General features: G+C 41.8%; 1 protein-coding gene across 2 annotated transcripts in view; it reads left to right on the top strand.

Annotated features, from left to right (window-relative positions):
- The window catches only part of usta (uronyl 2-sulfotransferase a), a 105,612-nt gene that overhangs the window by 49,339 nt on the left and 34,428 nt on the right, over positions 1 to 21,845 (top strand). For both annotated transcript variants that reach the window (XM_084083294.1, XM_084083293.1), the window contains 2 exons: positions 3,276 to 3,319; positions 18,946 to 19,101. In XM_084083294.1, the coding sequence (XP_083939420.1) occupies positions 3,276 to 3,319; positions 18,946 to 19,101 (200 nt within the window). The remainder of the gene's footprint in view (positions 1 to 3,275; positions 3,320 to 18,945; positions 19,102 to 21,845) is intronic.

The following is a 21,845-nucleotide window of genomic DNA, read 5'->3' as shown; positions in this document are numbered from 1 at the left end:
GGTTCCATTTGTACACTCTCAGAGTTAGATTAACATTGATTTTACAATATGAATTGGAGTCCCAGAGATATAAATGCTATTAAATGGGGGTCCGTAGCCCTAATGCATGTCAAACCGAGGGTCCTTGAAATTAAAGTGGTTGAGAATCACTGCTAGAGCCGTGAAAATCTTCTCTTATGAGGGTCCCTGGCTTATCTTTTCAAATGGGGGTCCGTGGGCTGATAAGTGTCAATTTGGGGGTCCTTGACATGAAAAAGTTTGAGAACCACTGCATCAGAGGATAAATCTCCAGGAATGCAAGGAACATCTAGAACGTAGAGTATAATCAAAGTCCTCCAACGAGACACATGTTCTCATTCCCAAGATAATTAGAGCAGTTTTCCTAATGGGGGAATCAGAGAAGAATGGGCTAAATCTCTCGCTGTGGTTTTTAAAAAGTTCTTCAAACTTTTCTCTCTTTGTGGGTGGTGGGGGGGGTGGCAGCTGTCAGCCTGTTACGAGGCCCGTGCCCCTGGAAAGAATTAGTTCCAATCCCCAATCCAAAGCGCTTAATGAGAAGCACACACAGGGGTCGTCCATGATGGACGACACGAAGAGGGAACAAGATGTCTGTTTCTCACAGGGTTCCCCGCCCTGTGCCGCGACCTCAAATGCCTTGGTGCGATCTGCAAAACCAAGGCTCCCTCAGCATTCCTCAGGAAGACGCACTTACACACACACACACACACACACACACACACACACACACACTCACACTCGTGTTATTAAAATGTTTCAAAAACATTCCAAAAATGTCCACATTCTTGTCGAGACGTTTTGAAAATAGCAGATCTAGCTGTTAAATCGGCTATTTTCAAATAGCCAATGTATATTGGGTTAAAGTGGTTGACTAATTTGCCTGGGGACCCCCTGGAACCCCCTCAAGGACCCCTGACAACAATGTAAATTATGTAGTGCTGCTGTTTCTGTATTAATGCACTATATCACTTAACGAGCCACGATGACACTCAAAGGAAGCGATTTCAATACCGTGTGTGTGTGTGTGTGTGTGTGTGTGTGTGTGTGTGTGTGTGTGAGATTGAGCAAATGACATGCATGTACTGTACGTCATTGGTTCTCAAAGTGGGGTTCGGGGACCCCCAGGGGTACTTGAATGGGTTCCAGGGGGTCCCCAGCTAAATGATGGATAGAAACCAAATGGACCCTTATGGGTCTGTAACTCTGAGAGTGTAACGGGTCCATTTGGTTCCATTTGTACACTCTCAGAGTTAAGATAACATTGATTTTACAACATGAATTGGGGTCCCAGAGATAGAAATACCATTAAATGGGGGTCCGTAGCCCTAATGCATGTCAAACTGGGGGTCCTTAAAATGTATCTTTTCAAATGGGGGTCCGCGGGCTAATAAGTGTCCATTTGGGGGTCCTTGACATGAAAAAGTTTGAGAACCACTGCTGTACGTTGTATGTTGGTGCATGCATGTTATAGCTAGGCCAAAACGAGCCAGATTATATCTCAATATAAGAGCGATTGCCCAGAGCCTACACGCTGCTGTCTGCAGTATATAAATAGTACTTACTAAGCCATACAATGCACTTCCAACATGACTTCATAACAACCTCTCTACTTGCAGCGCCAAGAGAGCAAACCTTTGGCAAAGGCACAGTGAATCGTGTGTTCATCATGTGTGAGCTTTCATTTGTCATTAGTTTCACCAGTTTGTTATATTTAAGAGAGCTCCTTTCAACACTTTTTCTGTCGTCTGTTGTCTGCCCCCTCCATTTTGATCGCTTCCCATTTATTTTCACTCTCTTTTTTTTCTCTCCCGTTTCTCCCACATGCGTGTGTGTCTCTCTCTCTTGACACTTTCTCTTTCTCTTCCTGACGCTGTTTATCTCTCTCCCTCTCTCTGACGTTCTCTAGTAGTTTTCTCATTCTCTCCGCATTCCTCCTGAGGGTTTCTGGCAGGTATAGTGTCTCTGTGTCTCCCCGGACAGGCGTTGCGTGCCGTGGGAAGAAAAAGGCCACTGTCGTAAGCCAGGGCCTGGATTTGGGAGAGTCGACTGAAAGGAGAGCACAGATCCAAAGTGTTCAGGCAGCCTTGAAAGGGTCCCATTGTGCCCCCACATGAAATGTGTCTCTCTCTGCGCATGGTGGCAGATATACTTTACTGTAGGAAATGGCTGTAACTCTCTCTCTCTCTCTCTCTTCATGATATGACGACACTTTATGAGGCTGTGAAGAGCTGTACCATTTTTATTCGACTGACTATATCAGAGGATGACAGTGGACAATTATTGTCTTCTATTGAAGCTGTTAGGCTGTTTTTGATATTCTTGTTATTGATATATATATATACATTCTTAACTCATTCAGTGCCAAACATATTTCTGGCTTTATCATCCCTGTGCCAAGGCCAAAAATACATTGTAAAAAAAAAAGTGCTTAGGAAGCGAGATACAGCCTTTTTCAGTAAGATGTTAAACAAGCAGTGAATGGAGCAGCAAATCTTCAAATCATGATATCTTGGGTTCTGAAAAAAAAACATTTCTTCAAAAAATGGCACTGAATGAGTTAAATAGGCCTATTATTAGACACACACACACATAGACATAAACTCAAATCCAGCATACTGTCTTCCCGTACCGCTGGCCCGCTGAATAAAGTTCAGAGTTCATTGCCTTGGAACACTACATGTCATCTATTTTTAAACCCTATTGCTATGTGGTTGATGCGTTGCCATTCTCAGTTCCCTATAATCTCTCGAGGCTTTTAAGGTTTTTAAATCAATATGCGATCCACCCACCCAACCACTTAACCCAACAGAAAAAACCTTTGACATTGTTTTAAAAATAGTCAATCTCCAAGCTCACAACATGTCGCGACGCATTGTGTGGTCTTTGAATTTTGGATGTTCTTTTTCTCCTTCTAATTTTAGCCCATGACATTTTCTTCCAGTTTTCTGACATTCCCACAATTGGGACACGGGGGTTAAAGTGGTTAACCCATTGATACCTGGAACGCATCTGTGTCACTTTAGATGTCTTTGGCTATTCAAAAATAGCAGATATACAAGCTCGTAGCGCGGCACCGAGTGCCGCGCTACGAGCTTGTAGATCTGCTATTTTTGAAAAATCGTGACATTTTTTTTAAAATATTTTTTTCCGAAAAATTGTTAGGATTTTGATTTTTTTTAGACGCTGCCTCAGGTCTTAATGGGTTAAAATACTTGCACTGAGAATCCTGAATGCTTTGCTTCCTTTTGTCATTGCAGGTGAATCTACATTTCTTGATGACCACGGACCTCCAGTGCCAAAGGTGAGTCTCTAACTCTCTCTCTCTCTCTCTCTCTCTCTCTCTCTCTCTCTGTCTCTCTCTGTCTCTCTGTCTTGCCATCTCCCTATCTCCGCTTTCTTTTTTTTGACCCCTCTGCCTCCCTTCTTCCTTCTTCTAGCGCCCTCTAACCTCTCTCTGATGTTGTGCCATGTGTATATGGGAGCCAGGTCAGTGTATAGTCCAGGCTAGGGATAAAAGCCCTGTTATACTATAGTTGGGCGCCACTGTAGCACACCAAAAAAATAGCGGATCTATAAGCTCACACGCTTGTATATCTGCTACATTTCCGTACGCGACACCGCCACGCACCTACGTGTACGTCAAGCATAACAGTTAGTTCTGTATGAAGGATCTGTGTATGAACTCGCTCTAAATACTAAATAGACCCCCGCGCCTCGGTGCTACAGTAATGCTTTGAACGCATGCACACACTACACACACACACGTACACACACACACACACGCGGAGCCCTCCTGACACAGGGGCCTTGTTTTCATCCAGCTGCATGTCCATGAGCTGCATCCTTCCTCTATGCCTCCTTTCTCTCTCTTTCTGCCGGGCACTTCTCCGTCAGTCCGCCTTTCTTTGACCCACCACTATCTGTCTCTCCCGCCCTTATTTAACCCATTAAGACCTGAGGCCGCGTCTAAAAAAAACTAAATCCTAAAAAAAAAATCGGAAAAAAATATAAAAAAATAATTTTCATGATTTTTCAAAAATAGCAGATCTACAAGCTCATAGCGCGGCACTCGGTGCCGCGCTATGAGCTTGTATATCTGCTATTTTTGAATAGCCAAAGATATCTAAAGTGACACAGATGCGTTCCAGGTATCAATGGGTTAATTGACATGTTTACAACCCCCCCCCCCCCCAGAATATGACATAAGAGCAAAATGATCCAGCGTGTGAATATGGTTAATAATCACCCTCATTCTCACACCTATCTCACACTTTTTTTTCATGGCTGTCTTGGAATGTGTCTGGCCAAAGCGCTTATTATAGCATCGTGTAGTAATTATAGCACGTTGATGCTCAAAGCTTTTTGCCACATTTTCCTTTTCTGCCATATTGATAAAAGGCGAAAAAACCGAGCACAGGGTGTTCCACAAGCAACCGCCGCCGGTTGGATAGATATTAACCACTTAAGCCCGGTATACTTTGATGTATGAAGAATAGCGTAGATACAGTAGGTAGATTGATATTTTGTGAGATTTTTTGCACTTTGGCTATTCAAAAATAGCAGATCTACAAGCTCATAGCGCGGCACCGAGTGCCGCGCTATGAGCTTGTAGATCTGCTATTTTAGAAAAATCGTGAAAATGTGTGCAAATCTTTGAATATATTATATATTTTTAAAGCGAACATTTTTAACTCAAATATTTGCTTCTGTCATCTATAAAAAAATGTCATCTATAATGGCATACCCAAAATAGGGACGCCACGGTTGACAGTGGTTATGATATCATTTCCAGCCGACTACTTTTGTACTGCCTTTTTTCTGAGATGCATCCTGACCTATTGATGTACGGAGTCAATGGAACAGCGCCTACCTCATGTAAATGAAAGATCAACTGTTACTACTCACTGCTTGATACAGTGGGTGCGCTTGTCAGACACTCGACTTTATTTGCACAACCTTTTGCTTCGTCCCGGTGAGACACAATAATCACACTACATATTTATGACACATCTGTTGATAGACATTATCTAACTATATAAATGGCGACCGACTTCCGCACCCTCGGTGTCGACACCCCACAGCTCTGTTATCGAATAAACAACGCACCGCCAGACCACATGTCGCCAACTGACTCGCCACGGCGGCCGCGCTGAATTTACGCCTCGCGTAGGGGACATCTCACTGCTCACTACACCTTTTCCACCGCGCAACATAATTAATTCTACTCACCAAATGTCGGACAAAACGGAAGGGGAGGCAGCTTCGTACCGTTTACCGTGCGCACGACCTCATCACCACAACAGCAGCCAGCCGCTGCGGGGGGTTTTTCCTTTTTTTCCAAACTTTTTTTTTGGTCACCATTTTCTCCAGGCACCATTTCTGGTGTAACGTGCGGCAGCATGCGCTGGGCTGCCAGGTTTGCACAGCCAGCGCCAGCAACAAGCAACCACCTTCATGAAAAAAACAACAACACCGAAATGGTCCGCCATGTTCCAGGGGGGTCCCCGCGCGTCCCAACACTCCACAGGGGGTCCGTCGACCAGCAGGGGGTCCGCGGGGGTCCCCCTCAAACATCAAAAATATATTTTTTTCAATTTTTTTTTTTTTTTTTTTTAACTTTTCCACAGTTTTACTCCGGCGATTTGGGTCCCCTAATATACACGCGGCCACGCTGGGCCCCGTGCGCGGCTGGGGTTGAGGGGGGGCGTAGCCCCCCGAAACTCTAGTATATATATATATGCCTGCCTCTTTATTTTATTTTTTTAAACTTTCTTTTTATTTTCTTTTTCTTAGAGCAGGTTAGGTCATGTTGGGCATCACATATACATTAAATTAGTACATTTCTGGCAACGTTAACATTCTCATGTTAAGGGCTATTCAGTCCAGATGAAATGAGAGGGATCCTTATTTGAAGTAACTTCAGTCCTTTCGTTGAGAGATATACATAGAAATAAAAAACAAGCAGTAAAGTGTACAAAAATAAAAAGTATATAACATAGATATTAAATCAAGCAAGGTATCCCCACGCATAGTACAGATTCACATACTTGTACATACATACAGATATACATTAAAAAAAAAAACACTTCTTTACAGATGCCTGCCTCTTTATTGAGCCTTTGGGTATGGGCAAAGTATGTTGTCACCCCAGGCAATGGGTATTTAGCGTCTAAGTCATCTGAATACATGTAATACGAAAAAGAAAAAAAAAAAAAAATAACTTTTGGGTAAAACGTTATGTTAAGGTTGGGTCTATACCATATTTTGTACTTTTAACGGATTCAAGCTTGTCCTTTACATTAATGTTCATCGTCGAGTTATAGCTGATCCATTTTTCATGTCAAAGCTTATATTTGTAATGTTAATGTTGCATGTGTCATGTCAGTCATACTTGGCTACAGTAGAGTTCAAAGACACTGTGTTTTCTGGTTGAACACTGTTTCTGGTTAGTGCATGAACCACCCTTTTGTACCCGTTTGTCTGTCTGTGTCCCTTTTTATGCCCATATATGGAGTTCCGTGTCAGCCATGCCCAATTGTGGAGCCCAGGCGAGTCTTTGATGTCAGAACTATATTGATGACATCAGGGGATTTATCAATATTTTTTTTGACAACTGCCGATACGACCGACTTCCCACTCTTATCACAATTTGGTCCGTGGTGATATGCATGCTGAATTTGAAGTCGATTGGTCAGTAGGTCCTTGAGATACGTGGGGGACACTCTCACTCACTCACTCACTCACATGCAAAGGTTTTTGTGAATGTATAGAAGGATAATGAGAACTGAAATGGAAATGGGGCTTTACATTCATTTCTTATTGCTAAAGGTTTTAGTATTGCAAGTATTTGCCCTAGCAGGTAAGTCCTAATTTAAAGAAATAGAGGCCTTTCATAAGCTGCTAAATGATCAGCAAATATGGTCAGGAAAAAAATGTGTTCTGATTGGCCGCAAATTTAAAGAATGCCGCCACAAATTGTATGATAAACCATTCGAGCCATTATGGAAGATCCCCAATCCCACCATTTATACTGCCCTGGCGTCTCCCCAGATCTCCGGCTGGCTACTATTTTCCACCCAGCTGGACCTTGTATATACTTGCGGGACACCCTGATAGCACTGGGTTTTTCTGTTGAGTTAGAAGGCCGTTGTTATTTACTGCTCCGCTCATGTGTGGACGCGAGCGGCTCTTCAGATTATGTTCTGCTCACATCTGGCCCATTGTTTGTGTGTTGTGTGTGTTTACTTGGAGAGGCCTGTTTTGGTGTTGGCTGCTTACCCAAGCTGAATCTGAGGTGAGGCGTTATCGGCATGAACCAGAGCCCTGTGGCTGATTGGACCGCTCTGGAGAAGTGACGAGATTCCCTGACCCTGAATCATAATAGTTTTCGTTTGCAATGGGAGTGAGGGCTGTTTTTCCAAAGCGTCTAATAGAAGCCATAGCACCTCACTTAGCCCATTAAGACCCGGAACGCATCTGTGTCACTTTTTGATTTGAGCTATAAAAAAAAGCATTATTTTACACTTTGGCTATTCAAAAATAGCAGATATACAAGCTCATAGCGCGGCACCGAGTGCCGCGCTACGAGCTTGTAGATCTGCTATTTTAGAAAAATCGCGAAAATGTGTGCAAATCTTTGAATATATATATTTTTAAAGGGAACATTTTTAACTAAAATATTTGCTTCCGGGGGGGTCCCTGGAACAAAATATTTTGAGATGGGGGTCGGCGGCCAAATTCATATAATTTTGGGGGTCCTTGACATGAAAAAGATCGAGAACCACTCATATAGAAACATACGTTTTTTTTTCAGAATACTGTTGGGATTTAGAAGGCATTTGTAGAATCGGCTTCAGGCCTTTAATGGGTTAGAATCGGTCCCATTGAACCAAGCCTTTTAAGCTAGATTTTATGGCACTTGCTACACAAAAGAAAACCCACTAATAGTCTCCATCATCCCCAATTCAAGACAGAATAGAGCATAGCAGCTTGCCTGTGTCAGAATAATGGCTGGCTTTACACCAGGGCTAAGCTGGAGCTAGTCAGCACAGTCACAACAACACTTGCACATTTTCTGTCATTGCCATGGCACCAGAGCCGTTGGTTGGATGCTCCACCGTTAGTTACCATTGCACCACACATTCCTACACCAATCTCTGATTTAAGCCAGCCACCAGTTGAATGACACCAGCTCCCTGTTCCCGGGCAGCATCCAGAAACAAAAATTTGCAATCAGTCGCAGATGGTATGATGATCACCAATAATTAGAGTATCCTATTGCAAAAAGACTGCGCTTTCTACTTCGCAATGTCATTAGTTAAATACATATGAATTTTCCCAGGCATTATGGGGAATATTATGGGCAGTGTGTGTAGTTGCACCTGGAGCTGTCCAGTGCTGAAGTCTTTCACCTTTTGAGGGCTCTGCCCACGTTGGGTAGTGACCTATATGTGATATTGTCTCCACCTGGCCGGGCAGCCGAAGGCCGCAGACTATGTTTTAACCCATTGAGACCTGAAGACGATTCTACATGTCTCCTAAATCTCAACAGTTTTCTGAAAAACCTATGTTTCTATATCAGTGGTGCTCAATCTTTTTCATGTCAAGGACCCACAAAATGATATGTATTTGGCCGCGGACCCCCATCAAAATATGTTGTTCCAGGGACCCCCAGAAGCAAAGATTTGAGTTAAAAATGTTCGCTTTAAAAATATATATATTCAAAGATTTGCGCACATTTTCACGATTTTTCAAAAATAGCAGATCTACAAGCTCGTAGCGCGGCACTCGGTGCCGCGCTATGAGCTTGTATATCTGCTATTTTTGAACAGCCCAAAGTGTAAAATAATGCTTTCTTAGCTCAAATCTAAAAATGACACAGTTCCAGGTCTTAATGGGTTAATGATGCATCTTATATTAGCTATGAAACACAACATTAAATAAGTTGCTGTTTCTGTCTCTGCGATATGATTCACTGGCCATACATTATAGCAAAAACTTTGAAACTTCGTTGGCAAAAGAACATCAATTTATCACTACAATTGTGGCTTACTTTGTATTGACTAAAACATGCTGTTCCCTATTAAGTAGTGCTCTTCACCCCTGCGTATTGACCTAGCTCCCCCTTAGCACCGGCAGAGAGAGAAAATCCTGGCGCCGCGACTGTTCAGAACGCAATCAATCCTGAATATTTACATCATGATTCAAACACAGTAGCTCGAGTGCTTATTCTGACTTTGAAAAGCGTGATCCTAATGTTTTTTTTTGCAGTCACAACACAACAGTCAAAGTCCCATAAGCCAGCCATAAGGAGCAAAAAAAAAAAAGTATAATTCTCTCTCAAGATCAAGAAGTTTATCTGGCTTCTCATGTAGGTCTTTAACCCATTGAGACCTGGAACTGTGTCATTTTTAGATTTGAGCTAAGAAAGCATTATTTTACACTTTGGGCTATTCAAAAATAGCAGATATACAAGCTCATAGCGCGGCACCGAGTGCTGCGCTACGAGCTTGTAGATCTGCTATTTTTGAAAATTCGTGAAAATGTGTGCAAATCTTTGAATATATATATTTTTAAAGCGAACATTTTTAACTCAAATCTTTGCTTCTGGGAGGTCCCTGGAACAAAATATTTTGATGGGGGTCTGCGGCCAAATACATATCATTTTGGGGGTCCTTGACATGAAAAAGTTTGAGCACCACTGATACAGAAACATACGTTTTTCAGAATACTGTTGAGATTTAGGAGACATGCAGAATCGGCTTCAGGTCTCAATGGGTTAACCCAAATACAATCTGTTGTTTGTCAGGAGTGCGTTATCTAATTACATGCATGAGAAACTCCTCTCTCTTTTCATTCTGGCTTTTGAACATGGTACCATTAGTAACCACGGTATCCTGGGTTTGCTACTGTAGCTTATTCCCTTGTGCTCATTAGACGCAGACTACTTGACTATGCTATACTATAAACGCAGACTACATCGACGGCACCTCTCGTTATCTCATTCCGATTATACAGGCCATGTTTGCTACAAGCGCGACATCAAAAAGTTGATTCTGATCCACTGCACCTCTCATTATCCCAATCCTCTGATGTCCCAATAAGACTGATGGGATATTCTTTTTGACAGAGGTTGGCTTTATTATAACATTCACTTAAAGCAGTAGAGCTCTGGTTTCATGCGAGGGGATTTTACTTTGAAAGCAAAGGGCTCAATCTTAAAGGAATAGCTCACGCAAAAATGACAGTTCTGTCATAATCTAATCCTCGTGAAACACAGAGGTTTCTTTATCCACACTCGGTGGTAAATGGTGCATTTTATGTAGCGTCTTTCTCTGAAGCGCTATAACAATGTGCATTATTACATTCACCCATTCACGCACTGATGGTGGAGGAAAGCATGCAAGCAAGGCATCAACCTGCTCATAGGGAGCAGTTGCAGCCAGGTTAAGTGTCTTGCTCAAGGTCACTTAAAGGGATATTTCACTCTTTTTTTTTTAAGTATTAAGAGGGCAGGATGAGTCACCAGAACCAAGGACGGGTGTTTATGATGAATCTATCATGTTAAAAAGTTATAATGGGTTTGTATAGGAAGGGGGCGTGTCTGATCAAATGAATATCAAATATCTAAATACTGAATCAAGCCAATTAAAAACTGTCCGGGGGGCTCACTAAAGCGTGAGTGGACGATAAAATGACCCAAAATATTTTTGAAAGTGAAATATCCCTTTAACCCATAATTCAATCCGGGAACACATCTATAAATGTCTTCTAAATCGTAACAGTTTTCTGAAAACCGTATTGAGCGTGCCAACGCGTCGTCACCACGGGGGGCGTTGGCATTGGGCGTGGCATTGGGCAATGTTAAGTCAACCTGGTTTTTACCCCTCAAAGATGTCCGCCGCTACCAAAAGACACTTGTTGACGCCCCTTTCAGGAATTTTGGCACGCTCTATATTGCTATAATATCAGTGGTTCTCAAACTGTTTCATGTCAAAGGACCTCCCATTGTATTTGGTCGCGGACCCCCATCTCAAAATATTTTTGTTCCAGGGACCCCCCTGAAGCAAAGATTTGAGTTACAGATGTTCTCTGCTATTTTTGAATAGTCAAAGATATCTAAAATGACTGGATTGAATGGGTTAAGTGTCTTGCACTAAGGTCACTTAAACACATACAGTAGCCAGGAGGACCTGGGGATCGAACCGGGAACCTTAACGCTTCCTAGGCGACCACTCCACCCCCTGAGCCACAGTGCAGATACAAGGAGTTTGCCAGCAAAGCGACTCTGAAACAACTTAAAAATCATACGGTTACCTCACACATTTATGGTTTGTGTTTCAACTCCATGCCATGAGAGGGTTAGTTGATAATGACAGAATTTTCCTTTTTTGGGTGAGCTACTTTAAATGAAAGCGGATGGGAAAAACCAAACAGCTCTCAGAATAGAGTCATGAGTCATTATATGTTAGCGAGCATGACTAAGAATGTCCTTATTAGCATTTTTTACACTCCTGAAACACTTGTCAAAGGTGTGTGAGCATATTTTGTTTCTCGCAATTTCCATTTTTATTTCTCAAAATTCTTCCTTTATCGATACTATAAGCCACAGCTTTGTCAGAGTAGTCGATTGCTCATCTATAGAGCACTTTATTAATCTGTCCCTTCTCCTTGAAAACCTCTTTCAAGGTTTCAAGGACCACTTCTCTCTGTCTCTCTCTGTGGGAGGAGTAGAGATGAATAGATGGGTCATTAACCCTTTAAGGCCGGGAAGGGAACGCATCTGTGTGTCATTTTAAGATGTCTTTTGGCTATTCAAAAATAGCAGATAATACAAGCTCATATGAGCTTGTAGATCTGCTATTTTTTAGAAAAATCGTGAACATTTGTGCAAATCTTTCATATACAGTTTTAACTCAAATCTTTGCTACTGGGGGTCCCTGGAACAAAATATCTTTAGATGGGAGGGGGTCCGTGGACAAATACATATTATTTTGGGGAGTGAAAAAAGTTTGAAAACCATTGATAATATAGCAACATAAGTAAAAAATAAATAAATAAAATAAAATAAAACTTTAGGAAAAAAAACCTGTTAGGATTTAGAAGACATTTGAAAAAGAAGCAAAGATTTGAGTTAAAAACTTTCGCTTTACAAAAGTATACATATATATATTTAAACTAAAGATTTGCACACACGATAAAAAAAATAAATAGCAGATCTACAAGCTCGTAGCGCGGCACAGCTTGTATATCTGCTATTTTTTGAATAGCCCACAGAAATCTATAAATTGACACAAATGCGTTCTTAAAGGGTTAATAACAGGAAGTGTTGAGAATGTCCTGCCTGCCCCTGAGTGAAACCTCGACATTCTCGCTCTCCGCTTATAGCGTGGGACGAGCCTCTCGGTGACAACACAGAGAGAGAGAGAGAGAGATGAACTCAGAGCTGAAGGCTAAGTGAAAACAGCAGAGGAACCTTTCCAAAAGGAAGAGCACATGTTAGCGGCATGCGGGACAGCGGATCGCCGGGCTCTTCCAGGAATTACAGTACAATGGAAGGGAGGAGGATGAGGAGGGTGTGTGTTTATGTGTGTGTGTGTGTGTGTGTGTGTGATGGGGCCCGTTGTTTGGCAGATTCGGACACATTCACAAACTCGCCGTTTAGAAGGTTTACGGACTGCAGACGAACCACATAAAAAGGGGGTAAACAAACAACCAACTCAATTCTGCTCAGTCTCAACGGTGATGATTGATGATGTTCGTGAGCCATTCAATACGGGAAGGCATTTGTGTCATTTTTAGATTTGAGCCACAACCATTATTTTATACTTTGGCTATTCAAAAATAGCAGATCTACAAGCTCGTAGCGAGCTTGTAGATCTGCTATTTTGTGAAAAATCTTTAACATTTTTGTGCAAATCTTATAAAAGAAAGAAAGAAAGAAGGAAAGAAATAAAAAAATATATATTTGTAACTCAAATCTTTGCTCCTGGAAATATTTCACAAATGTTCGCTTTAAAAATATATATTGAAAGATTTGCACAAATGTTTCAGATTTTTCAAAAATAGCAGATCTACAAGCTCGTAGCGCGGCACTCGGTGCCGCGCTACGAGCTTGTATATCTGCCATTTTTGAATAGCCAAATAAATCTAAAATGACACAGATGCGTTCCCAGATTGAACGGGCTAAACACATGAACCCTAGTGTCCTTATTCTACACGTGTCATAATCAGCCAACATATTTGGCAAGAATAGCAGATCTACAAGCTCTACGAGTGAGCTTGTAGATTGGATATTTAACCGAGATCTGTTGTAGAGGGGGGAAAAAGGAGGGGGCCCCCCAGCACAGACCCATTTTCAACCTTATCTTCATAACTGTATAATACAGCTTTGGCCCATGACATGACATCATCGTTGGGGAACCCAAGCCAATGGAAACTATAGCCTTTGTCTTCCTGGAAAGTTAGCACGCTGAAATAGAAGGCATTGTTCTTGTATCGAATGAATGAATGTTTTATTTCCGTGTCTGGACAATTTCTTGACCCATCCCACATGGGATTATCAGACACATACATGTTAAAACAAAAACAAAATAAACATTCCATTGAATACCCAACCAGCAACTCATAATCCGGCCTGATTTTAAACAAGCCGCATACAGTGCATACATTCATATATACCTGCACATAAATATTTATGAAAATTCATCTATTATAAGAAACCCTTCTCTTCCTATCCCACGCTTTATAAAGATATTCTGAAAATGCAAAAACTTAAAGAAATTCAATTAAAGCACCATTCTCATAATCTATCAGGTTTAGGTCAGGGGTGTGGATTTTTTTAAAACAATATATCTCTCAGATCATTATACAAAGGACAAAATAAAATAAAATGGATTTCATTCACAGTATTCACATATTCTATCCTCCTCAGCTATGCCCCTAAATTTTCCTGTTTCAATATGTAATGGCAAAATGCCACATCTTATCTTATCTGTATCAGTAAAAAAGAAACACCACTGACTGATGATGTCATTGGTAGGTACTATAGGTTTCTGAACTGTCCACAGCCCACCTCTGAGATGCAGCACCAGTAGACAGAAACGGTGCCATCTTTTAATGAACATTAGTGAGGATCAATTATATGAAGGTTTAAAATGAGTGAAGTGCTCCTTTAAATCTGTATCCTTGAATGGCGTGTAAGGACGTTGAACTAAAGTTCAATTTGTTAAATACCAACAAACAAACAAACAAAAAGAACAGTGTGGCTGATTGTGTGTGGGTTGTTACATGGTCAGTACAGGGTGGGGGGTGTTTCAAAGAAAAGGAGGATTGAGAAAAATCAAAGAAGAGCAAGGAGAGAGTGTTGTAGGGAGCGTGAGAGCGCCTCCAAAGTGCATTTCCACTCCTCTGCTCGATGTCTGCCTGCAAGACAGGATCACTGGCATCAGAGCTGTAAATACCACAACAGTACCTTGACTCCTGGGACTAGGAGAGCTGAGACCCAAAAAAAACCTAAATAATGGCACTCTTACATAATGCATTTGTACACAATGAATTGAATATTGACATAACCCATTAAGACCTGGAACGCATCTGTGTCACTTTTTGATTTGAGCTAAAAAGCATTATTTAATTTACACTTTGGCTATTCAAAAATAGCAGATATACAAGCTCATAGCGCGGCACCGAGTGCTTGTAGATCTGCTATTTTTGAAAAATCCTGAAAATATTTGCAAATCTTTGAATATATATTGTTTTAAAGCAAACATTTTAACTCAAATCTTTGCATCTGGGGGGTCCCTGCAACTAAATATTTTGAGATGGGGTCGGCGGCCAAATACATATCATTTTGGGGGTCCTTGACATGAAAAAGTTTGAGAACCACTGACATAGAAACATACGTTTTTTCAGAATACTGGATTTAGAAGACATTTTGCAGAAATCTCAGGTCTTTAATGGGATAATCCACACTCAAGGCAGACATTTACAAATAATACTGGCAGTTTGCAACAGAAACCTGAGCCTGGCACATTATACAAGACGAGAGGACAAATTGTGAGGCTGCTGTTTCAGTGTTGTCCATGCCGGCGGGGGTTTTGGACACACGCGGATGCCAAAAAAACATCAAGGCGAACGTTTTTCTTGTTTTTTTTTATGTGTTCAGCATCTCCAAGGTTATTATTTGGTAAGGATACAATCGACTGTTGGAAGTTTTATTTATTCAATCAGTCATTTGTTATCCTGTCAGTGGGGAATGGCCTCCCACACATTTCGTTTGTATTTCACCAGACTCATTATTTTGATAAACTGAGCAGTCTGTGATTACTTTGCAAATGATACGTCGGGGAATTTTGAATCGCTGGCCAAGAGAACTATGCCTTATCTAGAACAAATGGTGTGGTGATGCGTTGAGTTTGTAGATCAGCTATTTATTTATTTTTTTGAAAATGTGTCCAAAATAGGGACACAGAGTTAATGTGGTTAACATAATAAATGTTTTATGTTAAATTGTGATATAAGTAAACATAAATATCTCAAACAAGGAAGTTGTTGGGCGGTGGAAGGAACACTTTGAGGAACTCTTGACCTAAACCCAACGAGACCAGACCCACCCTCCCTGGAAAAGGAGGGAGTCAGCAGAAACTTTCCCCTCCTGAGGTGTTGGATGGTTTTCCAGAAGCCCACTTTGGTGCCACCTGAAAGTCCTTCTCCATATAGCTTCTCCGAACTCCTCCCACACCCGCTGCTTTGCCTCAGTCACAGCCGTGGCTGCTGCCCTTCGGGCCTGTCGGTACCTTGCAAATGCCTCCGGAGTCCCCCGGGATAACATACCCCGATATAATTTATATACTATATACCACAATGGTATCATTCTTTTGTAAAGCAACACCGGCTGAATCATGCTGGTTTAACTCTTTAAGACCGGGAACGCATCTGTGTGTCATTTTTAGATTTAGTTGGGCTATTCAAAAATAACAGATCTACAAGCTCATAGCGCGGCACCGAGTGCCGCGCTATGAGCTGGTAGATCTGCTATTTTTGAAAAATCATGAAAAGTTGTGCAAATATTTCTTTTTTTTTCTTTTTTTTTGGCAGACAAAAAAAACTCAAAATCTTTGCTTCTGGGGGTTCCTGGAACTAAATATTTTACAAATATTCGCTTTAAAAAATATATAATCCAAGATTTTGCCACAAATTTTCACGATTAAAAAAAAAATAGCAGATCTACAAGCTCATAGCGCGGCACTCGGTGCCGCGCTATGAGCTTGTAGATCTGCTATTTTTGAATAGCCAAAGAAATCTAAAAATGACACACACAGATGCGTTCCCGGTCTTAATGGGTTTAAACAGGGATCTCACCAGCTAATCATTCTTCATCCCTCGCCTTTTAAAGCTGGAGCCACTGAACAGAAACATGTTTTTTTTTCTCCACCCTGTGCCAAGCTGCTTTATCAACTAATGACTTCCTGTAAATTACAGCGTTTCCAGGAGGGGAGGGGGGGGGACAGGAAGTGTATCCCTGATAAAGCAGTGACCCGTGTGCCGATTGAGACATGGCACCCTTCTTTCTCCTCCTCCTCCTCCCATTACATCTGTGGTTCTCAAACCTTTTTTTTATTTCAAAGACCCCCCTATAACTCTGTAACAGAGCTAACAGCCCTGTGAAGGGTCCATTTAGAACCCCCTTTAAGGAACCCAGAAGGGTCCCTGGGCCCCACTTTGTAGAACCACTGCATTAAATCCATCTCTTCTCTTTATTTATCCCTTTCTCTTCTCATCTTGTTCTCTGCTTGGCTCTGGCAAACAGCCAGCGGAGGCCTTAACTGTTTTGTTTTTTCGCTGAGCTTGGGTAAAATCATTGAACATTAAAATGTATGTTTCATCCGCAAAAACGTCCCTGAAGGAGCTTTATACTACCTTTTTCTTTGCTCTATCTTTGCCCCCGTTTAGTAATCCATATCCTATGAATTATGCATAAAGTTTGATCCTCCAGAATTTAGGTAAATCCAGTGTACCCACAGACAATCAAATGTACCGCGACGACAACATCAAGCCTCCCTCTGGGACTGAACACATGGTGGTGTCAGGTTATAGGGGAGTGATTGTTTTGTTTCACTCAGTGTCTCTGCATAGCATACTTCCCTCATTCACTAATGCTGCATTTAGTGAGGCTCTAATTGGTGTTTCGCGGTCGGTGTGTGACCTTGTGTGTCTAGTTGCATGCCGTGTGTTTTCAGTGAACGCTTGTCTGAAGATGAGTTTTACAATTATTGTAATGCTTTGGAAACATGCAGAGCGCAGGAAACTAGCTGACTTTTTTCACAGGTAAGCTTCAAAAAGACACTTACTTAGACTTAGACTTAAGTAAGTGTCTTTTTGAAGCTTACCTGTGAAAAAAGTCAGGTAAGCTTCAAAAAGACATAACAAATCAAAAACAGGATTTCTGGGGAAATGTAAGATCAAACAAAAACAAATGTCGCTAAATACATTCACCTGTTAACCACTTTCAACCTGGCGTCCCTATTGTTTGGGGGTCATGTCAGGCCCTATCAAGGGGTCAAGCATCAGCCCACACTAACTCTTTGGATGTGTTGCCAGTCAGCCTGCCAGCCAGCCAGCAAATCTGTCAGACTCCTGACAGCAACCATTGTGTTGCCAGATTACTATATACAGGATTCCACATCAGCAAGCACGGCCACCATTCCAGGCCGGGAACACTGACAGTAATTTACCACCGAGGCATTTCTCCTCATGTTTTATTTACAAAATAGGGTTCATTTAAGGCTAGGGGAGAGTTTTTTGTGTGTTTGTTTTTCTTAGGAAATCGTTTTTTCTTTCTTTATCAGAGCAGATCTCTTGTTTTAAAGATGTGTTTTTAAATCTCTTCCTAAATTGTCTCACTTTCTCCCATTCCTTAATCCCCTCCATCTCCTGCCGACCATGACACCGTCTCCCATTATCTGTCCCTCTCGTTCTCGTTGCAAACCCTTGTATGGATTCGTCCTCTCAAAGGGCCCCTTTTTGTGTACATAGCATGTCTTTAGGGGTGATTGTCAAAATGAGTTCATTCTTGTCTTGTCATCTTCATACCAAAATTAGGCTCGCGGCCCCATAAACATGTCGGTACACAGCCTCCGTTTCCTCATCCGTCCTCCTCTCTCTGCTTCTTAGAGACAGAGATTTACTATAATTACTCCAACTGCTCAAGTTTATGTGCTAGCTTCCTCTGAATCCCCTGACTAATACCTAAGCTATAGTTGTTTAATTAATGAGGTGGGCTGTGTGTGTGTGTGTGTGTGTGTGTGTGTGTGTGTGTGTGTGTAAGCGCAAGCGCAACACGATTTATCAATAGCGCATAACCTTCGCTGGAGGCTAAAGTTGCTGAACTTCCATTTAATCTGTCTAGTAAGATTAAATGGAGGTGAGCCATACTCTGTGGACGTGTGTGTGCATGTATGTTCAAAGGCCACTACAGTATGTCGAGTCTTATTGGCCAAATGGGAAGCAACTGAGAGACGTACACAGTAGAATCCAGAGTGATTGATCTCTGTTGTAAAGATTCAATGAACACTCACGATTTTACTCCTGGCGTATATTTCCTCCCGTTTTCTCTCTTTCTGTGCCCACATGAATGGAAGAGACAGCAGACAGTAATATTAAGGCTTTACGCCTTTGTCCTTGTGCAGTAATTGGTTTCAGACACACAGTGTTGCTGCATAAAAAACAACACGACACAAAGCAGTGCACACACACGACAGTACGATACATAACACTTGTGGTTTGTTTTGGCTTAACACATTCCACTGTCTCATTATCCCACTCTGTTCTGCTTTCTCTTTCTTTCTCTGTGTGTGTGTGTGTGTGCGCGTGTGTGTTTGTGGGTGTGTGCGTGTGTGTGTGTGTGTGCGTGCGTGCTGATCGTAGGTGTTGCCGTTCCCTAGCCAGGTGGTGTATAACCGCGTGGGGAAGTGTGGCAGTCGCACGGTGGTCATCTTATTAAGGATACTGGCAGAGAAGCATCAGTTCAACCTGGTGTCGTCAGACATCCACAACAAAACACGCCTCACCAAGCATGAGCAGGTAAGATGAATATAGTAGGAGTGGCGTGTGGTTCCACCAAGGCAAACAGCCTGCAGTAAAACTGTATCGTTGATCACTGTGTTTCCCAAACTGGGTCTGGTCACCCTTTGCGGGGGCGTGGGGTGATCACTGTGAGCCTTGTCTGTTTGGAATCTTTTGAACGTGTTGCACAAAATCACAAATGGCATTTTTTGGGTCATTATATCGTTAAACAATAGTTGTGACGCGGTGTGAGCTTGTAGATCAGCTATTTTAGCTATTTGTCGTACAAAAGTATATAGGGCTTAAAGGAGAATACCACTAATTTTCAACATTGAACTATGTCTTTAATACACCTTAGAACTGTTGGGTGGAAATAAGAAAAAAGCCCCCCCCCCTTCTATGTTGCCTAGAACTGGATAATTGATTGAGGTCATGTGATCAGTGACATACGCAAGGTGTACTTTTGGCTGAGGGGGCGGAGCCAAAAGTAAGCTCTAAGGTGTATTAAAGACATAGTTCAATGTTGAAAATTAGTGGTATATCCCTTTAAGTGGTCAACGTATCTGAAAAACACAAGTGGGTCTCACCTTTTGTCAGATGTAAGAAGGAAGGGTCCAAGGAAAAAAAGGTTGGGAAACACTGGTTTAGTTGATCATAATGCCCATGATATGTCTCTGAGGAAAGTTAGTTCAGCTTTACAAATTCATTTTCAGGAACATTACGTAATCATACACTTGTACACAGTTACACTTGGCAGCTGCCAAGTATAATGACAGTATAATACCAGTCTGTCAGTCTGTTCCACACCATCTACATTTGATGCTACTGCCACCTCTATATAAGGCACTGGTTCTCAGTGTGGGGTTCGTGGACCCCCAAGGGTCCTCGAAGGGGTTCCAGGGGTCCCCAGCTAAATGATTGATAGCTAGGAACAATGTAATGTAATCAAATGGTTGGTCCATGGACTAATGCATAGCTAACTGGGGGTCCTTTAATCCATTAAGACCGGGTAAGCCTCTGTGTCATTTTAGATTTCTTTGGCTATTCAAAAATAGCTACAAGGTCAAAGCGCGGCCGCGCTATGAGCTTGTAGATCTGCTATTTTTGAAAAATATTCAAATATATATTTTTAAAGTGAACATGTGTAACTCCAATCTTTGCTTCTGGGAGGGGGTCCCTGGAACAAAATATTTTGAGATGGGGGGTCCGCGGCCAAATACATATCTAAAAATGTATGTATGTTGCTGTATCAGTGGTGCTCCAACTTTTTCATGTCAAGGACCCCCAGAAATTATATCTATTTTAAAAATAGCAGACCTACGTGCTATGAGCTTGTAGATCTGCTATTTTTGAATAGCCAAAGACATCTTAAAATGACACTTGATGCTTTCCCTGGTCTTAATGGGTTCAATAAAAAGGTTGAGAATCACTGATAACAGGGCTAAACTACAGGCTAACATTTGACTGACGTTTGATATTCAGAGTATAATTATATTCAGAGTATTAAATGTAAGTCCAAAGTTTGAATGAAGTTTTTCTTTTCCCTTCAGATATTATTCTATTCCCTCTGGAGGGAGTGGGGGGGGGGGTTGTTTTGAGTACTTAACTGTCTGGCGACATTGGCAGGATTACTCGCGGCATGTTTGTCTTTTATTTGGTCTGAGAACAAGTCAGAAGCTGGAGGATCTCCCTTTTATTTTTATTTTATTTTATTATTTCCCGGTGCATCACAAGGACATGAGCGCAGGCTTTACAGAGGAAGAGCTGCTTTCGTTTAGAAAAACCGCAGCCCTTAGAGACACAAAGAAATGCCAGCCTGTGCCAGTGGAAATGCCAACGCAAATGCCAACGCGGGCGAAGCGTTTCTGAACGCGGAGGAATTAAAACACTTAATCTCCCATCTTGTCTATTTCTTCCACTATTTCTGGAACAGATATTGTTTAGTAAAGTTGGTAAATAAAACTTTGTTTTCCAGCTGAAAGGAGAGCATGGTTAATTCGGCACTGCTTCCCTGTGGTCACTGGTCCTTCAGGGGTCCTTGAGGGGGTTCCAGGGGGTCCCCAGAGAAATTAGATAATATAGCTTCAAAATTAGTTTCAACAACATATTTTCTGATGTGTGTCCGGGGACAAATACATATTCATTTGGGGGTCTTTGACCCCCCAAATTGAACCACTGCTCTAAGTTTGTGCTGAGAGACTGTGTTCTGCAGCCAGAGCAAGTGTCTCCACACAGTAAAACCCGGCCTTGTCATTTAACTCTGTATACTGACAGGCCCTTTTTTTTTTACACAGCACTGTGTATTTAGCTGTGCATGTGTAATACCTCTGTGACAGACATTTCCCATTAATACTGACACATTTGCTGTCGTAGGGAACAGGTCCGTGTGCATCCAGCTGGTGAAGGAAGAGAGTGGACTGTGTGGGAGTAATGCAGTTATGGCCCACATCCGCCACAGCACAGACGCCGGCCTCGGTGCCCAAAGCGTGCTTTAGGCATAAGTTATTGTTATTCAAACTCCTTTTGAATGGTCAGCAGCACATGCTAAATATGCATTACCATTACTGAGCGATTTTGATTAGATGCTAATATTCTATGCTAATATTGAAACGGGCTACTTGTTTACCCATTCATCAAACTAACTCTGAAAGGCTGGCTGTGCCGATGAAGACAGAACACTATTAGATTCATTAATTTCCCCAGGACATAAAACATCTCTGTGAACGGCTTCACACGAGCCTGTCCAGTGTGTGTTTATGTGT

The sequence above is a fragment of the Gymnoscopelus microlampas genome (genome assembly GCF_963454915.1).
Source record: "Gymnoscopelus microlampas genome assembly, chromosome: 16".
NCBI classification, from domain to species: domain Eukaryota; kingdom Metazoa; phylum Chordata; class Actinopteri; order Myctophiformes; family Myctophidae; genus Gymnoscopelus; species Gymnoscopelus microlampas.
This window is presented reverse-complemented; position numbering and strand designations above follow the sequence as displayed.